General features: G+C 40.4%; 1 protein-coding gene across 1 annotated transcript in view; it reads left to right on the top strand.

Moving 5' to 3' along the window:
* Nucleotides 1-21,536, top strand: part of CPQ (carboxypeptidase Q) — a 131,984-nt gene that overhangs the window by 8,117 nt on the left and 102,331 nt on the right. The window contains exon 2 of the mRNA XM_084260219.1: nt 4,604-4,811. Within this exon, the coding sequence (XP_084116345.1) occupies nt 4,604-4,811 (208 nt within the window). The remainder of the gene's footprint in view (nt 1-4,603; nt 4,812-21,536) is intronic.

Here is a 21,536-nt window from a genome sequence, read left to right as displayed (position 1 = left end):
GGAATGTTTTGGATATGTTCTTTCTTATTTTCAAAAATCTCTGTCAGTACCAGAACAGTTGGGTGCATTGTTTACCTACCGCCTGACATATCAAGACATTATTTTATGATGAGGATGCAAAATAATTAAGTCATAGAATCACAGAGTGGTTTGAGTTGGTAGGGACCTCAAAGCCCATCCAGTTTTATCCCTCTGCCATGGGCAGGGACACCCTCCACTAGACCAGGTTGCCCAAAGCCCCATCCAACCTGGCCTTGGACCCTGCCAGGGAGGAGGCTGCCACAGCTTCTCTGGGCAGCCTGTGCCAGGGCCTCACCACCCTCACAGGGAAAATTTATTCCTAATACCTAATCTAAATCTGCCCTCCTTCAGTTTAATGCCATCACCTCTTGTTCTATCACTTCTTGCCCCTGTAAACAGCTCCTCTGCCACTTTCCTGTGGCCCCTTTATATACTGGAAGGCCACTATAAGGTCTCCCCAGAGCCTTTTCAGGCCGAACAAGCCCACCTCTATCAGTCTGTCTTCATAGGAGAGGTGCTCCAGCCCTAATAATAACACCTAGGGAAGACTGACAGAGACTTTGTCAATGTAATTCTCAGCTTTGTGGTGTCTAGATGGAAAAATAACTTATTTTAATTGTTATAAGCAAAAATTGACTTGCTTGTCAGATGATATGACAGTGGCAGCTCCAGTGATGTGGATCAGAAGCATTGCTGTAACCTAGTGTGATTTGTAAGAGAATTAATAATTCCTGTGCTAACGCAGTTTGAAGTGAATTAAATTTGGAAGATACGTAGGGGTGAGTTGTTAACTTGCTGTTATTAAAAAATCTATTGTCAAATTAATGATGGCAGCATTTGCTTTTTTAACTAGATCTCTGAGGGACTGTTGCTATTAACTGGATGACAAAAATGAGACTGGTAAAAAAAAGACTAAGGCTGTAATTAAATAATCAGGAAATTAGTGTCCAGTAAGATGAAACAGCATGCAAGTGATATTTCTTTCTGGCTTTGATAAATTCTTTTAATGTGGCATTTGATTGCAACTAGGATGGATTTCTGTGTATTTATGACTTGTTTCTAGGATAGTAATAAATAAAAAACAATGTAGACTTGGTTCCCAAATCTCAGGAATTCCTGATACTTAATATGGTAAAGTCTTGTCATGTCTTGCTCTGATGTGGCCAGGAACAGCAGCAATATTCTGAATGAAGTTTCCATGATGTTTTAGTGGCAATTAAATAGGTTTTGAAATCTGATAATTTTGCCTTACTCTTCTCAGTGACCTTTTAGTAACACCGACAGATGTATAGCTCCAGATAATAAGTTGCTTAAATGTTTGCTGTATTTTATCTTGGTTAAGTTACCTTGTGGGGAATTAATTTCCTTTGAACTGAACTACCTCTGGTGTGGCTGCTGGCAGGTAAGGAAGTGCTGAGAGGTGACTCTCCAGACAGAACTGTCCATGCCAAGAATCAGACTTCTGATACATGGCAGTGTTGCAGATGGCTGATTTACAGGTGCTTTTACATCTATACATATATACACACACATATAAAATAGAACTTTCTGCAGTAAGGAGAAACTGTAGTCTTGCTTCATCCTGCTTGTGGTGGAATTCAGACTTTGCCAATGCATACCCTGCCATTTCTTTCAGCAGGCAACGTAATTGTCAAAGTTGTGGCATATCCAAACGTTCAGGTAGAAATGTACATTTCTGTGTACAGAGGACTTTGTAGTACATAATTTCATTGGTAATTGTAAGTTGCCTGCTAGTTTTCACCATTAACACCCTTCCTGTGCTTACCAGAAATGACAGGATACAATTTACTGTAATGAGAGGAAACCCATAGTACTACATAGATTCTTTTGCTTACTGGCCCAACCCAACAATGTGTATAATGTTTCACATGGTGAGACAAATAAATAGTCTTCAGCTTCATATAGTCAGCCAAGTTTGTAACTCTGTCTTCTACACTTTATGCCCTTTACTTAGCTAATTCCCCAAATACTCTATTAATTTCTTGGACTGTGTGGGTTATAATCTTTATATCTTGCTTAGGTAAGCAGGCAGTCCAGCTCCCTCCTTGCGTGGGTTTTCTGAAGACTTCTGTTCAATAACACGCAGTGAAGCTCTGCATCAGGTAACAACAGGAGTAAGAAAGAAATAGAACAGCTTTCAACATGGGAAGCAGAGCAATGACACAGTGAATTGATAGGAGATGCAAGGGGCAGAGTTTGGTTAATTTGCTTAAAGGCTCAGTAGGTGAGGCATTTCCCATTTTTGAAAGGAATAACTCATTCCCCCTAAAATGGTAAACTGTTGGGTGTTTTGTTTCATTTCTCCCTTTGCACCAGAGGTCTTAGGGTGGTTTGTTTGTGTGTCCACATATTTAAGATAAGTATTGATCATGTCACTTCAGTAGATGAGATTGAAATGGTATAAAATGGGACTAAAATGCAAATGAGGTGTTGAATTGGTCAGAAGAGTAAAGAGTGCCATTAAGTTAAACTTGCAGAGAGAACCTTTTGTTTTGTTTTGTCAAAGAGCGGCTTTATTTAGATTCTTTGGGAACATTCAAAAGTAGAGATACTCAGCTGGAGTTCACGGCTCTGTGTTCTTTCCTTCGCTTGAATTCCCACAAAGCTTGCTGTACAAACTCCTGAGGCCTGTCATTTAGGGAGGACCATAAATATCCTTCTCCATGATATTTCTCAGGGATTATAGATAGTTGCTACCTGTCTGTAGCAGTCTTTAAAAATCATCCAGAGTTGGTGTTTGTTCATTAACACAGTAAAGTAATGCCAAGAAGACTTACACTCCTCGCTTCCCTTGACAAACAAGCACTAATACAACATGTGCCCTTCCAGTGCCTGCAGCACGATCCAAGCAGAGCACTGGGGAGAGCAAATATGAAATATGGATTGCAGTATCCACATACTGAGACCATGACTTTTCTTGTGGAAAATGAAATTTTTCAGATACCTGGCTTTATTTCCAGCGGCACAGTTCCATACCCAAACTGATCCTGTCGCAGGGATGCTCCTTAGGTAGGCAGCTGAACCTGCAGTTCATTAGAAGCAGATGGAGTCTGTTAGCATGCTCACCTACCCTGCCAAAAACTAGTGAAATTTGAAGGTGATTCTCTGGTTTGGCTCCCTGTGCCTCTTTCTATAAAGTTCAGTATCTGAAAAATTATTCAGGTAAATTTTTGCACCTTTCACACAAGGTTAGTTCTGTAGCTAAAAATCACGGGCTTTTGCTGTAACAGGAGATGTCTCTTGCCCTCTTAGCTGTGCATTCTTACGGAAACAAACTTTTGTGTGGGAATGAGTTTCTTTAAGGTTTTGATGTATACTATAGTTTGATCTTAAAGAAGCCATGAGTCTGGATACACTGGTGCTGGGAGAGATGATCTTCCTGTTTTTCTATCAGCTCTTCTCATGTATTTATAATAATTCTTAAACACAAAAGAAAACAAAATAAAAAAGAGCACTTTCAGTGAGAAATATGTTCTTCCTAAAAGCATGATAGCTTGGCTTCTTTGACAAATCCCTGCTAGATATTTGCTATTAGTTTTGGTTTATGCTGATGTGTTTTGTGGCATTTAGGTGAAACGTAAACAGTAGAATTTAAGGCATTCATTACTATTTCTGTATTTAGAAGAAAAGTACCAGCCCATGTTGTAAAGTAGTTTCTGTTTACCTCTGCAACCAGTCAACAACACTAAGTCGTAAGCACAGTGGTCATTTTAATGAATTACTGCTTAAATAATTTGAAATATAGTTCCTCAATTAATGTTCTAGAAAGTTAGAAGGATTCTCTGGTTTGGGGAAAGACTACTTATCTATAAAACCCTTTGTTTTTTCAAGCAAGATAGTACAGAAATTTAAAACTATTCCAACTATTAGAAACAAAGGGCTGGGTGGGATCTAACAGAGCACGTGTGAGTAGTTCTGCAGAAGGACCCGCCTGTGTTCTCTGGGTCATAACTGGGAAAGATGGGCTCCTGGGATTACTCTCAGGGAAATCCAGTAGTACTGTGATGTAATCCTGAATTAAACATGAAGATTTTTCTTTTTTTTTTTTTAATTATAAGCATACTGAAAAATTTGTTCAAACTGTAAAGCTCTAATTTTGTTCCATTTATGGATTAAATAATTTTGTAAGTGTTCAGTCTAAAAAGATGTGCTTCCAGTTGCTTTATGTTAAGCTAAGTTCTTTAGCAACACATCAAAACAATTCCATTAAAAGATTGCTATCCTTTTATTAATCCCATAGGCAGCTTTTGCAAATGTTTATGTGCTATAAATGGTTGCAGCGAGGCATTCAAGCACATGCAGAGAACACGCTTCCCTCTGCGTATCCTTCTTGCCCTTCAAGATATGTTTTAATACCAACATGATAGCATGGTTTACAGAACTGTGTGTACTTATTCAGGGTGCTATGAGACCTATTTAGCACCAACCCCCGATGAAGCATTTTACATTGTTAAATCTGATATCCTGTGTTGTGTGCAGTCCATGCTTTCTGTCAGTTTGAGCTGGCTGTGGGAGAGTTGTGGGGAAGCAGTGCTAAAACGGCTGTAACATTTTCTTTCAGGAGTTACAGCGGAAGTCATAGTGGTGTCCTCATTTGATGAACTGCACAGAAGAGCTCACGAGGCCAAGGGAAAGATTGTTGTCTACAATGAACCTTTCATCACTTACGGCAAAACTGTGCAGTACAGATTACAGGGAGCAGTGGAAGCTGCTAAAGTTGGAGCAGTGGCATCCCTCATTAGATCCATTGCTTCTTTTTCTATTCAGAGGTAAGCATTTTTCACCTCTTCTCCCTGTGACTCACATTTTAGCCTTCAGTTCACATGTCATTTCTGGGCAGGCATTTTTGTTCTCTAGGACTTAAACGTTGCCAGTTATGAGTGGGTGTTTGGTTTTGAAACTCTTGGCTGCACAATAGCTCTTTTCCCCTATGTTTTGTCATTCTTTCAAAATGTTTTCATTTTTTGTTACTGATCCAAATTTTGTATGGTATTTGTTTTAAAGAACTTCCTGCATTCTCAAGGCTACCATAAATATTCTGAGCTCAACCGAAATCAAATGTCTTTGGTGACGACATGTACCAGACTGTCAGTGGTGATATGTACTGGTCATTCTGTATATTTGACTAGAATCTAAGTGTACTGGATTTTTATTGTATTGGTCATTTTCTTAGCATGAGGCTGACTTGTAGTAGAAGTAGTCTGCTTCAAACATAATTGTTTTGAACACTTTAGAAGTAGATTTGTAATTCTCTGCTTTTCAAATAAGTTAGGTTGAAATCATGATTTCTTAAAAATTAATTTTTAAAATGTGTTAGCATCTTATATACAGTTTTACATTTCTGAAATGAACATTTTTAGTTTTCTGTGAGGTGCTGTATTTTGTAACATCGTTCTTTTTTTTCAGTATATATTCAGAGCAGTACAGGGCATTTTATTTCTCCCCCGAGCTGCCATTTACTCTTTATGCACAGAGGAGTCATCAGAGGTAGCTAACCTGACCCTGAATGTGTGTCACATCATAAACTGGAGTTGTGTTCTGTTTGGATAACATCATGGTTTCTTTTTGATCTCTGCTCCTAGGTTTTCTTTCTACATAAGTCTGGGCTGGAAAGGGTGGAACGGCTTTGAGCCTTGCTTGAAGCTGGGACTGGGGAGTGGCTGGGACAGGCACTTGGAAGCACACTTGATTACACCATTTCAGAGGAAACACAAGTGGCCCCATCTCAGGAGTGTGAGAAGTGTGCAAACATCGCTGTATGTGATACTTCAGAAATGTTTGAGAAATGTGGTAGTGCCAGCTACCTGCATTGGATCATGTGCAGAGAACAGCACTGCTGCTTGATAGCATTTTTATAAGCTCTGTATTCTCCTGAAGAAGCCAAAATTACCTGTTTGAAATGCTTTCTGAAAAGCAGAGCCTTTGAATTAAGATAGTATGCCAACTAGACTGGTATATTTCTTGATACCAAACAAATGTAGCAATGTTTACAATATATTTTCTAATACCTATAATTTTGGAATAAATGTAACAATAAAGAACAGAGTAGGTTATCTTTCAAAACCAGGTTTATAGGAAATGATATGTTTTCAAAATAGTCATAGTTAATATTCTCAAAGGGTATTGCAATCTGTAATCTGTTGATTACCTGAAGGCTGAAGATGATCTGAACACTGATCTATGCAGTTCTTAGTTCTGGTGCCCTGCAGAGGTGTACATTTGAAAGCGACTCTTTGTATCTTCTGTTTGCCAGGCTATTTATGGAAGTGCATTTTAACATGTAATGGAAAATTTAGAGATGAGGAACAGAGGTGGAGACTGAAGGTAGTAAAGCTTGTTTATTAGGTCTGGGTACTGGAATTACAGCTATTTCAGAATTGAATGAAAAGAGAGGAGAAACAGATGCCAAATGTGTGTTTGTTTAGAAGTATTGAATCCTCACCCGAGGCTGGGAGCCAGGATGTCATTCCCAAAAGCAATTTCAAATTTAGATGCTGCCAGGAAGCATTTTTTCATGAAACGTACTTTCTGTCCTTTCTTCATTTACCTTCACGTAGGTTTTTTTGGGTGGGAGAGGGATTGGTTAATCTATTTTTTCCTCTATTAAAGGAGGTATTCAGGTCTGGTCCTTCACTTCTGCCTAGATTTGTTTGTCTTGTTTCTAACAGAGAATAGGAATTGCTGTAGGCAGGGTGGATTTTTTTATCTCCATACCTTCTCCTACGTTTTCTCTTCATGACCAGCTGTGTGGCTCCTTTGTCTGTGCTCCTGATGTGCTGTGCTGGATGTGGCCCTTCTTGTCAAGCAGTGTCTGGGGCACTATTTGAGTCACTTCCCTCTTTGATTGGCTGATGGGAAATGCCGGGTTGTTGCAGAGAGCTGTGTGTCAGAGGGGTGAGAGATGAAAGGTAAAAAGCTGATGGAAGACTTCTAAGTGTTGTGAAAGAAAGGCTTCCATTCTTACAATTTGTATACTCCTGCTTTGTTGACCAGACCCTTTACTACTTGGGCCTGTGTGTACATGTGCACCTATGGTACGAACAACTGATAATGGGATCGTGGGAGTTTTCTAAAGCATTCTGGAAACATCTCAGAAGAAAGCATCCTCCTTCTGCTACTTCACTATCCCACTTCCCTCAGCTGAATGAAAGATGGAACTTCACAATCTTCCCTAAGCTATATCAGCTTCGGTGTGGGCTTTTTTTGAAGATTTTAAACTCCTTTAGGACAGGAGGTTGCTTATTGTTATTTGCTTACTCTATTTGCCACAAATTACACTGTCTGGAACAACAGAAACCACTTTGTGGTGGGACTTGTAGACAATCTTGTAATGTGAATAATATCTATAGGTTAAAACTAGGTACTTTCTAGTAGATTAACATTTTAGGCTTATTAGGGCTGATTATTAAAGCTTACTGACAAGACAGAATTGGTAAAATCACAACCTGAATTAAATCAGTGTTCTTTTGCTGGCAGTTTGGTGGCTGTTCCTTGTTTCGGAGATGGCAAGTGGCTGCCACGTTGTCAAGAGCAAAAGGTGTGAAGGGAACCTTTGAGCAGGGATTATGTGAGCAGCTTATTTTTTGTAAGGTGTATGGTAGCATAGCTATGGAGTGAATGAAACCTCCTGAGGATTCCTGCATCCCAACTCTGAATGCGTCCAAAAAGGGATCAGCTTAAATATACTTGTGAAGACTCACTGATGTTTTTATATTAAGGCTCATGCCAACTCAAGAGTGACAGTGAAGGACTTGAAGGATTTCACAGAATCACAGAATTGTAGGGATTAGAAGGGACTTCAAGAGATTGCGTCCAACCCCCCTGCCAAATCAGGTTCCCTAGGACAGGTCACACAGGGAGGAGACCAGATGGGTCTTGAATATCTCCAGAGAAGGAGACTCCACCACCTCCCTGGGCAGCCTGTCCCAGGGCTCTGTCTCCCCCACTGGGAAAAAGTTCTTCTGCATGTTGGTGCGGAACTTCCTGTGCTCCAACTTGAAGCCATTGTCCCTTGTTCTGTCTCCACAGACCATTGATAGGAGGCTGGCCATTTCCCCCCATGTCCCACAGTTGAGATATTTATAAACATTAATAAGATCCCCTCTCAGTCGTTTTTTCTCAAGGCTGAACGGTCCCAGTTCATTCAGCCTGTCCTCATAGTGGAGATGTTCCAGGCCTTTAATCATCTCTGTAGCCCTCATCTGGACTCTTTCCAAGAGATCCCTGTCTTTTTTTGTACCAGGGAGCCCAGAACTGAACACAACACTCCAGATGAGATTGTTGAGTTTTAAGGAGTGTATTCATTTAGAACAGTAAAGGTCAGTGAATTGGTATAGGAAAGAAAATTAGGAACATCCCTTGGCCTGTGAAGAGATGACAGTGGTTGCATGGTTGGTATTACCATGGTGCATGGCAGTTGTGCCTCATGGCCTTGTCCCTATACTGTGTTAGAGTACAATAATTCTGAATAATTCTTTTGGTACTTTAATAGGTATCATGTAAGAGTGAGTTTTGTTACGTAGGTGGAAGTCAGGGGAGGTTTATACTGCATATTAGGAAAAACTTCCTCACAGAGAGGGTTGTTAGGTATTGGAACAAGCTGCCTAGAGAGGTGGAAGAGTCTCCATCCCTGAAGGTATTTAAAAGATGTGGTGCTGAGGGACATGGTTTAGTAGTACATGGCAGGTTAGGATAATGGTTGGACTTGATGAACCATCCAGCCCAGGTAGTTCCGTGATTCTGTGATTCTAAGTGACCGGAACAGGGAGGTAACTCTTGATGCCCTCCTCCCAACTAGTGTGTTTATGACAGTATTTTTCCCAGTAATGATTTCCTGAAGCACTGGAAATTTGGTGGTGAAAACATATAAACATATGTTAAGAGTACAGAAGTATTTTTAATGAACCTTCTCAAATCACAAAAATTATTAATCCAACAGTATCCACAGTAATTGGTTTTGTGGAGCAATCAGGATGTTGACTTCTTTTTGCTTTAACAGCTTGACTGTGCTGTGATTAATGGTCTTACACAATACAAAGCAACATACTGTTTACTGTTGTGTTGTACAACAGTTTGTAGTTGATGTGTTTACAGCAAGAATACTCAATTTATAAGGCATGGTTTAAAAAGTGGTTGTAATAAGCTAACCACAAGTTTGTGTTTTTGCTTCCTAGCTGTACATTTTTAGAATATGTTATAGATAAAAGGTATCCTTTTGAAATGCTATTGAAATGGTCCAATATTTATCCTGTAGTGAATGTACTCTCACGAATCTGAAACTCTAAGTAATTCCTGTTCCTCAAGAACCACAGATCAGATAAAGTCCTAACACAGTGTATTGTAATAATAGCCCCTTTAAGGGCTCTAGAAAGAATTTTTGAGAACTCAAAAGGAAAGTTCCCCAGAATTCTCAGAGATAAATGCCAAGAGCCCAATTATTATTTTTAAAATGCTGCAGAACAATCTTTCCAATATATAAGAAATCCAACAGGGAACATATTACAAGGCCAAAACAGACCAAGTAGTACATTGACCCAGTCTGGAGACTGTTACCAAGGACAAATACTTGGTCAAGTTCTTCCCTTTTGGGGCTGAATTTAGCATCTTACACTTATCCAAAATATGTAATTTCCTTTGCCTTTTCTCTCCTTCAGACTAGAGATGGCCAAGACACAATGTCTGCTTGTGAAGCTCTGGTAACTCTAATTAAAGCTAGCTGTGTCTGGATAAAAGCTGAATTCCTGACTGATATGGTGCAACTCAAGGTTTATTGCAGAGCTTGTGTGCATAGCCCACGTGGATGGACGTGACATCCATCAGGCACGATGGGGCTGGAATGTCATTCCATGGAACGTGTTTGAATTTGAAAACCATTGCTTGTTCTTTGTCTTAATTTTGCTTTTTTGTAACCTCACTTGGTGTATTTACTTCTACCATGTATACCTTTTTGTATATACGTTGTACTTCAAAGGTGTGTTTTCCTTTCCTCTCCTGTTTTGCCTTCTATTCTTCACTGCTTTCTAAGCATTTCATTCTGTTCCAGTCTCACTGGCAATGTGAGTTAGTGTCATTTCCAATTCTCATATGCTACCCCAGAGACTTCTTACTTCATCACCTCTTCCTAATGCTTGGTCTGCTGCCTTTGATGCGAGATGTGAGACCTGCCTGCTAAGGAGAGAGAGCTTTCTCCTTTCCCTTAAAACTCCATGTCTAGGGGAAGTAAGGGCTTATTCACGTCAGTAGTGGCAGAGACGCTTAACTTCATCCAGCTTGCTCCCCAGAGTTTTCTGAAATCTGGGGTTATACAGTAGTTTTGGTAGGATTTCTGTTGCTTTTATTGGTTGGGTAGGTTTTTTTTTATTTGTCTGTTTGTTTCGTGGTTGGTTTTGCGATGTTAGGGGTTTTTTTGTTTGGGTTGTTTTTAGAAGAGATGCCCCTGGCCTTTAAAACAGATGTTTTATCTTTGAAATGTGGTATTCTCTGGTTGTGCCATGCACCCTGAAGGCTCCTTTCCCTCTTCTGCCCCTCCTTCCACAGTGAATGCCAGTATACCAAATGTTTTGCTACTATCTAAGGCATCTTTCTTCCCGTGATCTGTTCTGCTGTCTGTAGAGGGAGAGCAGTGCCATGGCCATGTGGGAGTGAATTTCAGCTGGTAAGCACTGGCTGAAACTGTGTGAGCATGAGAGCAGCTCTCAGTGGACATGACCTGAGCCCAGTCTGATCATGAGCTGTAGGTGGTCGGTGAGCATTTCTACTGCTCTGTGTGGGTGTTAAGCAGACCTGTGTTTCCTTCCAGGTGTCACAGGCTGGGAGCCAAGCAGGTGAGACAGGTCACTTTGCTGTGGATAGCTGCCCCTCTTGCCCATTAAATGGCCTGGACAACCAACTATTATTTTCAGACAAAAACATTTGTCCTGTGTGTAAGTTTCTAAAACTTAACCTACAACCTAAAATAATTTCAGAAGGTCTTCAGCTAATTGCTTCATTTTTACTGTCTTCTTTCATTTTGGTTATTTAATAAACAATGTAATTGCTGTGAACAAGCGAACCAACGGTAGCACTAAATGGGAGTGAGATTCATCATCACTTTTTCTTCAGTAATGCTGTCTGTTGTACCATGGGACTGGTCATCCACATTGTTCCTCAACTAAAAAAATGTTTTCTTCAGGCATTTCTGTTTAATGAAGATCGTTTGCTGCCTCTGGCACCCACTGAAAGGAAAACAATGAAATTGGTTGATATGTACAAAATCAAATAGGTGGTTTTGTGTAATTAGTTTTTGTACATTTTTGCTTCACTTCCTGCTTTTCACCCAACACTCAAACACACCTTTTTCTGATCTGCCCATAGGACCCTGCTGAGCCACTGCCTGGTGTTCTGGGCTGCTGATGAAGCCTCAGTGGCATATCTGGATGCATTCAGGGGCCAGCCTGGCTGGTGCTCACAGGAAGCGTAGCTGGAGGTCAGCTGATATGTAACATCTCAGGCTGGGTATATACAAGCTTTGGGTGTGTGAGCTGCCAGTGCACTGGGTGCATTTGAATTTTGGTTCCCCCTCTCCAGGTGCTGTGTCAGTTGAGGAATTTGTGGTTACTCTCACTTTTGGCCTGTTAGTGGGTGTGGTATGCAAGTTAATTTCCTGAAGTTCCGTTCAGTCCTCTCTATTTTGTCTTTGCTTCTAATTAAGCTATCCTTGGGCTCTCAGTTCTGCAGGGTTGAGACATATTTTAGTCCATCTGTAAACCTGCTTCCTTGGGTTTTGGTTAATGAAATAATCTCTTGTCTTCTTTTGGGATTAGGGAAAATGTTTTACTGTCCAAACTTTTTCCTCTTCTAATTGCCAATCACTTTTACTTCTTTCAAAACAAAATCCTTTTCTTGCAATGGAGTTTTTTCCATCTGATGATATAATTAAAGTAAATTAAGAAAAAAGAAAGCAGCTTCAATTAAAGATTTAGGTGCAACAGTTGAAACTGAGCAAGCGTTAGCAGTCAGACCATTCTCTGTGCATTTATTGAGCGCACCTTCTGATTTGGTTTCATCAGAAAGGGATCTGGCACTGCTCCTCAGAGACTGCTTGGTCTCTGGGCAGCCTGCTCCTTGGGCAGCCAAGGATTTCAGGAGGTTCACTTCAAAAGCTCATTCTTTATTCAAACTAAATGTTTAATATGGACATACCATGTGAGACCTTTAAGAAATTCACACCATCTGAATTATACGTTGAACTGTGTAGGGTGTACTTTCTATTGTGGCCAGAGATGTATCCTCTGTGATACCAAGGTTCACTTCATCTGAGCAGGTTGTGGCTCTTGAACATGATGTGGTAATTCTAGGAGGGAGTGCAGGGACAGAGGTGAGGCTTTCTGTAAATCAGGGAAGATGACTTTATGGATGGGTATTTACTGCATGTTAGTCAAGGAGGTCTCCTTGATGCTTCTGTGTATGCAAAATCAAGTATTATTAGTATTGAATTTTTTTTTTCTCATAGAAATGGGTAAACCAGACTTCCTTTTTGTCAAGAGAAAGCACTGAGATCTGTTTTGAAGGGGTACAGCTACTGGGTTAAATCTCCAGAAATAATGTTTTTCAAAGGAAGTCTTGGACACAAGGCATTTCTCTGAATGTAAAAGTAAACTATTTCTATATTATTTGAGTAAAAAAATTACTATATTTACTTTTTTTTTTCCATTTCATGTGACATGCTAAGCTGGCATCTGGAATTTTCTTTGATTGCTTCTAATGCTGTGTTCTTTGGCCCTGGTGCATACTAACACAAGCAGTGCCACCAGTCCCACTGCCAGGGAGCTAGCTCTCGTTGGAAGTATGGAAAATAAAGAGTTTGTCTACATTATATGTGGATCTGATGCCTTTATTAAACAAAAAATTTTGCTCATTACCATCTTTGAGTGACAGTTTTTATTATCACCTTGTGTTTTTTAAGTGTTTTTTTGCTTCCCTAGCATGTGAGTTCTATGCACACAGAGTGAATTGGTGAATGTGTGTTGGAGAGTTGTTCTCTTTCAGTGGGGAGGAGAATGCAGTTGTGGTCAAGGTAGTTTAGAGTTGATCTCTGAGGGAACTGGAAAACCAATGAATCTGAATCTCCCCTGCTTGATATTGTGTGTGCTCACTTTTCATGCTGCAGAATTGTTAGAAAAATAGTCTCTTGAGTAGGCAGTGTCTTCTGTCTGTTTTGTGCAGGCTTGGGGAATGTGTGAGGCATAAAGGCAGCAAGAGGCTGGTGAGAACTATAGAGGTGTGTAACAGTAATACTGTAGCGTGACCGAAGAGATCAGGAAGCACCAGTGATTATCTGTGAATGCTTTCCACTTAGGGGATTAGTATAGCGGCAGGAGTTGTTCATAGGAAGCATCTCAAGGGAAGACTGTTCTTAGGCAATAGCCTGTGGCAACAGGATACAGCAGTATTGTCTTCTGTTCTAAGAGACCATGAAACAAGGATAAAGCCCTTGTTTGTGGTGAAACAAGAGGAAATAAGAGGAAACCATGTCTTACAGGTCTCTGGCGAGCTCATGTGAGATTCTAGTTATGTTTCATAGCACTATACATGTTGTCTTGCTGCCCTTAGAGATACAAATTTGTGGTGTGCTGTGGGATTTTATTTTCTTGCCTTGCACTTAGGGGCTTTCCCTCCAGGATGTCTGTATATGTTGTTGACTGGCAATTCATTAATTTTTACTTTGCTTCCTGTGTTCCCTGAAGGCCAGCATGCCAGAATGTGTTCTGCAGTGCAGCCTCTGTGCTCACTTTTGGGCAAATTCTAGCTGTCAGCAAGAGAACTTAGATGTCCTTAGAAGAAATTGAGCCTGTGCTTTAGGAGATGATCGTGTTGTACAGTGGGTTCTTGCTATTTGAGCAGTGATTACCAGTCAAATTTCAGGTGGCTTCATAACAGTGAGAAATGTGTAGATGACATTTCTAAAATCTCAATCTCCTTGACTTTTGCTAAACTTTTTGCTTTGAACTGCGTAATTCTGTTTGGTTTTGTTGTGGTGTTTTTTCCTCAGTAAACAGATGTGGTATGACATCTGAAACCTCTGGGTAGTTTAATGTCTGGAGTACTTATTTTCTTACAAAATCAGTAAAAAGTAGGACCTTCTCTACCTCCTCCTAGTTTCGGCTGCTCCTGTTCAGGAATATGTTCATGTAATTGGGAAGAATGTCATCCACTTATTGTCTAGTAATATAAGCAGTCTCATGTATTTTTTGGTAGAAGCAGGTAAAGGGCTAGTAAAATCTTTGACAGTCAATTCTGTTACCCAGAAAGACACTGTGAGAACAACAGTCCTTTTGAAATCCTCGCTTCCTCACCAGTAGCTTCCGAGGTAAACATTTATCAATGTAGTATTCAAGTTTGAATACTATCAAATTTATCAAATTTATCAATTTGTAGTATTCAATTTTTAATTCTCTTCTGGCTTACCCACACATGTAGCATTACTGACCCAGACACTTTGTTGGTGGTTAGATGGACACCCATATCATGAATAACTTAGGTTAGCTCTGGTCTTTTTCGGGTACCATGAGCACCCACTGATTAGATTCAGTGATATTCTGGAGTTAGTAAGATTTAAAGGAATAGTTTTGTTCTGCCTTTGCATTACTTGTTCATGTTTATAAAGCTGCTGAGTGTTTAAAACTGCCAAGCCTTGAGTTTCTTGAAGGAGTTACAGCTGTGCTTGCTGTGGGTTGAGCACTGGGAACTTTCACAGTTTTCCCTGATTTCCTGTTTTGTTCTGATCAGCTCCAGCTTTCTTCAATGCTGCCAGCCCCTTCTGAGTCTGTATGAGTTGCTGTGCCTCTGAAAACCCTATTAGCAAGTTCAGAACTATCTGACATGATTTTAACATCTTGATCCATCAGTCACAGGTTCTGTTTAAACGTTCTTGCAATATTCAGTTTTCTCTATTACACTGACAAATGTCTCACCAGTACGTGGCAACCAGAAATGTAGAGGATTGAAGGCAGACATGACAACGAAAAAGCAGATAGAGATTTCAGAGAGGGATGTGAATAATACAATGCCAATGACTTATTTACACAAGGAGTGTATTTATTTTCAGCGGCTGATAAGGTTCTGTGTAAGTGCAGCACTGGAGTGTTCCTCTCCAGAGCACCTATCTCTGGACAACTGGAAGAGATTAAACAGTACCAGAATGGTTATGTCAGAGTGGTACAGAATTGGTATTTGGGGAATCCTAGCCTAAAACTCCCCTTCTTTCGTTTAAAAAAAAAAAGAAAAAGAAAAAAAACCAAAGTAGAGGCTGTTTCTCGATGCATTCTAGGATTAAATGCATTCATTTCAAATTACACAGCAACTCATGTTTTTATTTTAGTTCAGGTAGTGCTGAAAGAGCTTGTAGGGAGGTCAACTCTATAGATGGAATGCACATGGATTTTTTTTTTTATTATTTTCATATCCTATAATTGGTTTTCTTGTTTGTACTTCCCACTGAGTATCATTTCTACTTTTTATATTACTCAAGATACTTTTTTAGAATCTATTTGGTATTGTTCTTAGTCTGATGTTATTAAAATTATCTACATATTACTGAATAGTTTTAGCATGGATATATTAAAGTTTTATTTAAGAAATACGTTGTATCTGCGTTAAAACATATGAAATACTCTTTTCAAGGTGTACTGCTGATTTCTAGAAGTGAACTGAGGTTTGTATAGGGACTCTGGCTGGATTTGTGAGCTTCAGAATCTGTCTCACACATACAAGAAGATTTTTTTTTGATACGTAACCTTTTACTTATGTCATGTAAAACAAACAGGCAGACAAATATAGGTACTGTTTTAAAAATATACTTAAAGTACTAGTCAACTGTTAGTATCTACAGTCTCTCTAGTTATGCCTCAGGCAAGCAGAGGATTTGGAAATGCTAATTGCTTATATTGTTTTGCCTTGCTTGCTTAAACATATGAGTGAATGTGTATGGTTTGCTCTAACATACTATGATTTCTCTTTACAGGAATGCAGGTGATGTTTTTCAGGGGACGGGGGGGGTCTCTTGTTTTTGCTGGTTCTTCCACGTCCCACAGTCTCGCTTGTGGCTTGTCCATATGTTAGGGTATTTCTCTGTTTGATTCAATGTCTTCACATTGGATGGCCTCACCCTGCTGTGTTTGCTCTACTATTATATATGTCAGGTATTTAGGTATGATGAGCTAGGCCTGTGCATATGATGAAATCCTTTATTTATGGCACACAAATTTGGACTTGTGTTTTCAGGAAGTCAAAGCCAATTATTCCACAGTTGTTGTTTAGAATTGTTTTCTAAATGTAGCTTGGTGTTGATGGCCAACAGTAATAATGGGCTTTTCATGCCTTGTAAGTGTCACCATTTCAATTACTTTAATACTTTTCTTCAGCTTTGTTTTCCCCTTCAAATCCCATCAGTCACCTGAGCCTCTCTTTCTGTGTCCATTGTGTTGCATCACATACTAATCCTTTGGTCTTGCCTGCAGGGTAGGGCTAAATGGTTAAAGTCCTCCTCCATCTGGTTTAATAAATGAGAGATGCCAACTCCTGTCTCTGCTCTGCCAGCGATGCCAGCTTTGATTACTTGCCTGTTGTCCTCTCCTTCAGGCACCTTATACTTTCTCTCATCTTGCTTCTATATTTAGGAGGATGGTGCAAACCTAAAGTTGTAACTTCATTCTCTTCCAACTTTCCTTTTTAAATCTGACCTTTGGTTTGGTATTTATAGATCCTTCCCATCTGTGGGAATTAGCTGGGTAGGTGACCAGGGTCTGTGACTTCCGCTGGACTATTTCACCGTTACCTTGCTTTCTTAGTCACCATACACATTACTTCTGCATTGGCTGTGTAATATGAATATTACAGATACTCAGTGAGACAGAGAGAGGTCATCTTGGAAATGTTTCTGCACGTTGTTACTGAGGAGGTTTGAGCTTTGACTGTAATTGCTGGATTTTTAATCTTCTATGATCACAAAAGAAGAACCTTTATTCCAAGCATAGGAAATGGAAAGGAACCACATCGTTTTTGATTGGCTTTTATTTGGATTTCATCACATTAGTTTGCTGGTGAAGCACACAAAATATGTATCAGTGAAAGAAATTGAACCCATTCTACTGATTAGCTCTGGAAAATCCAGATTGATTCCGAACATTTGTGCACAGGACAACAAAAGATGCTTCTGTCACACAAGGGAGAATAATCATGTGAATGAACTAAACCCATGGATTCTGAAGTTCCATTCATTAATCTGCCTTGTGTCCCAAGGGATCTTGAGTAGCTCATGGTGATTTCTCTTTTTCCCTGCTTGCAAGCAGCAGTAATATGTTTTGCCTATTAATTTAATTTAGCATTTGTACATTGTTTACTGTAAAGAGGACAACATTGAAAGTTGACTCTTTTAAACCATGATTGGATAGTCAATAGCAGGTTCTACAATAATTTGCCTGTGCAAAACCCAAGTGAGTTGCATGAATACTTGCTGATAAATAAGCTATCATATGACCATGGGGTGTTATTGTGAAATAAAATGTACTGTGCTTGATTGTTAACTTCTGCTAGATTGAGTTTTCAGGTTGACCTAACACATGTGTGGGTAGGCTTTGGCAGAAGCTGAATGACAGAGAATACAGGTTGTTACCTTGGAATATCTTATTTTCCAATGTAAGTATTTCCGAACAACTGGTTGACTATAGCTCAGAGTATTTGGATTTTGAGTTCAGTTCAGTAACAACTCTCTGTGAGAGGTGAAGCCACTGGAAAGAGCATGAAGGAGCTGGAATTTCATAAAAATACAGGAATTTTTCTTACTAACAGCTCATTATCATCAAGAACAACATGAACATTAGAATTCAGGTCCTGGAATTCAAATGCGAATTTGCCAAAAGTCTGAGGTTTGGAGAGAGTGAGCTCACAGGTGGGAGGTAGGGGAGGTGTTAGCTGATCTTCTGTAATCCATATATTGCTTGCACCTTTACAGGCAGTAGACTGTAATCCTTCTTTGAGGAGGGTTTGTGTCTCCTTGCAGTCTGCAAAGAAGGAAACAACTGCTTTCAGGGCTCCCAGTTTCAGGCTCTGAGAGGGCTGCAGTTGCTCCTATGGGAAAGCCAGAAGAAATGGGGCAGCTTGAGTGCACACACTGTATCTCCGTGAAGAGCATTAAAGGGAGCTGTGTTTGTGCTGAAGCTGAAAGAGCTTAAGCAGGGATTCAACGCTGTCCAGATGCAGCCAGCACCTGGAGTCCAGAATCCTGGGCTGCTGGGTTCATCTGAGAGACCATCCAAGGCTGTAACTCCACAAAACTGTGGGTTTTTTCCCTCTTCACTTAGTTTATAATGCTGACAATCGAGGACAACAGCACTGGTGTGCTGCAGTATCTGAGAGAATTCTAACATTTCACTCGTGCCAGGAATGTGATGCGAATAGGCATACCCACGAGAAAACTTAACGGAGCTACTTGGAATAAGAAGTGCAGCTGCAATTTATGATTTTAGAAGCGTAACTGGTTTTCAGTGCCTAAAATTAGGTTTCAGTCATGTAAAGCTTTTTATCGTACTTCTCAGGGACAATCAGTGATGGATTCCTTTAACCCTTTCCCATACAGAGCAGTACCTTTTATTCTTCAGATATCTCAGTGTTACTTAGTAGAATGAATTAAGAGTTAGTGAAAGGATGGCAGAATCCAGGCAAGTATGAAAAGATGACAAGGAATTGGAGAACACAGTTGTAAAGCATCAGACTTCAGATAATGCTTGTCCATTGAAGTTTACTGAGGAAGGAAAGGAGAATGCTGTTCATTCCTTTGAGAACCTTCCCTTTAAAGTGTCTCAGTTGAAACAACTAGTGAAATTGGTCATACTTTTAATATAAAATTTTTAAAAAGAACGATTTAAAATGCTTAGATCAGTGTCAGTCATCGTGTGATGCTTGTGTATATGTATAAGCAGCAGATGTATAGGAAGAGGATATTGTTACTTATATGTCAATCTAGCTGTTTAAAGAAAATGTAATGGTATTTCAGGGCACTCGGGTCAGTTTGATGTGCTTGGGCAACGGTTTGGTACTAGAGAAAGTGTCTGTGAGACTTGAAGGGGTTTTTAGTCCAAGTGTGTTTGTGACTAAGAAATTCTACCCACAGATATGGTCCCTTTTCCTTCTCCACCTGAGCATTTCAGAAGGATGCTAGGGTGTCAGAAGGGACCATTACTCATGAGCTGGGCAGGTTTGCAAACTGGCCCGGCTTTGGGGGTTTCAGAAGGATGCTCCTAGATGGATCCATTTCCCCCAAATATTTTGGCACTGAGAATTGACAGATTTCCAAGGAAGATGATGTTTTGCCAGCATGCTTACATCCAGGCCATTCAGTAGTTTCCTGGCTTTGGCAGCGAGAAGTGATACTGTGTGATTTGCAGTGTACCATGGGTCATGCTGGCCATGTTTGTTGCAGGTAGGCAGTTCAGTGGTTAAGTCATGGGTCAAGCCATGTCCTGTTAAACAAGGAGTTGTGTTAATACTAGTATTAATCAATGTATTGTCTACATCACAACATTCACTCGCAGGTCAATGAACTTCCATTTTCATGTAGATTAAACCATCAAAAGCCTGCTTTGGGGGCTAGGTGTGTGGAGGCTTTGCAAGCTTGCAGATGGTCTTTCGACTGCACTTGCAGAACAACTGCTTAAAACTATGTGATAAATCATTATGAACCCCACACATTCAGACTTGTTCTGTAGAATTTGATATCTATTTATAGACAAGCTAGGTTTGAATCACAGAATAACAAGATAGGAAAAAACCTTTGAAGATCATCAAGTTCAACCATTCCCATCCTAAGCTAAACCATATCCCTAAGTACCTCATCCACCCTTTTTTTGAACACATCCAGGGAAGGTGACTCAACCACCTCCCTGGGCAGCCTGTTCCAGGCCCTGACAACTCTTTCAGTAAATTTTGTTTTTCTAATATCCAATGTAAACCTGCCCTGGCACAGCTTCATGCCATTTCCTCTTGTCTTATCTCCTGTCACCTGGCTGAAGAGACCATCGCCCACCTCTCTACAACCTCCCTTCAGGTAGTTGTAGGTGGTGATAAGGTCTCCCCTCAGCCTCCTCTTCTCCAGGCTAAACAGCCCCAGCTCCCTCAGCCGTTCCTCATAGGATTTGTCCTCCAACCCCTTCCCCAGCCTGGTTGCCCTTCTCTGCACTTGCTCAAGGACCTCAATGTCTTTTTTATGGTGGGGAGCCCAGAACTGAACACAGTATTCAAGGTGTGGCCTCACCAATGCCGAGTACAGGGGCACAATTACCTCCCTAGACCTACTGGCTACACTGTTTTTCATAAAAGCCAAGATGCCATTGGCCTTCTTGGCTGCCTTGGCACACTGCTGGCTCATATTCAGCCTGCAGTCACCCAAAAACCCCCAGGTCCTTCTCTTCCTGACAGCTCTCCAGCCTGTCTCTCCCAAGCCTGTAGTGCTGCATGGGGTTGTTATGTCCCATGTGCAGCACTCTACACTTGGCCATGTTAAACTTCATCCCGTTGGTCTCAGCCCATTGGTCCAGTCTGTTCAGATCCCTCTGAAGAGCCTCCCTACCCTCAGGCAGATCAACACTTCCTCCTGGTTTAGTGTCATCTGCAAACTTACTGAGGGAGCATTCAATCCCTTCATCAAGGTCATATCAAGTACCATTTCCAGTGAATAATTTAAGTAACCCCCCTACACTTATACAGAATTGTAGTACAGAGTATTTTACAGAAACAACTTTTTGCTTGACAGCTGCAAGTTAATTCAGCCTGTGTGTATTAGCTTGTAAAACAGTTTTTCTTCTAAAATTATGTGATGCCCTTCTAAGTAGATACAGTTTCTAAACAGATTTTCTATTTATATTATTCATGAAGTTATATATGTGAACTCAGTGTTAACAATAATCAGTAAGATAATTTTCCTGCAGAGTGTTCCTCAAGGGGGAAAAATCATTCCTAGTGAGCATTTGAACAACTGGGAAGAAAAATTCCACTTTTTATTCTGTTAGTGTCTTGCAGTGCTGCCCTAGGTGGGCTTCAGTGGTTTCGTATCAGCTCTAAGGCTGTGAATGCAGGTGGCTTGCTGCACGTCCTTCCTTGTGGAGGCTGTCTGAGCAGAAGAGTGGCACCCAGGACGGATGGGTAAGGAGGAAGTGTGGAAGCCTGTGGTCCTCCCAACAGCCCTCTCTTTTCCTGGAGCTACTGGAGGTGAGCTTTGGAGAAGCAGCATTCCCATGGCTGCCGCTTCTCAGGTTGTTTGGAATCTTTCATGTCCCTAAATCCAGTTTGCCTTCACCACCAGAATTCATCTGATCTGGCTGCCTGTGTGCCTGTATCACTTGGTTAAGGTCAAAAAACATCTGTGTATTTGAATTTATATACAGACTGTGAAAGCCATGATCATTATTGTGCATTCCAACAAAGCCTCCAGTCTGCTACCTTTTCTCCAACATTTTCCTCAA

This window comes from Gallinula chloropus, assembly GCF_964237585.1.
Source record: "Gallinula chloropus genome assembly, chromosome: 2".
In the NCBI taxonomy this organism is placed as follows: Eukaryota; Metazoa; Chordata; class Aves; order Gruiformes; family Rallidae; genus Gallinula; species Gallinula chloropus.
The sequence above is the reverse complement of the archived record's forward strand: the minus strand, read 5'-3'. Positions and strand labels throughout refer to the sequence as shown.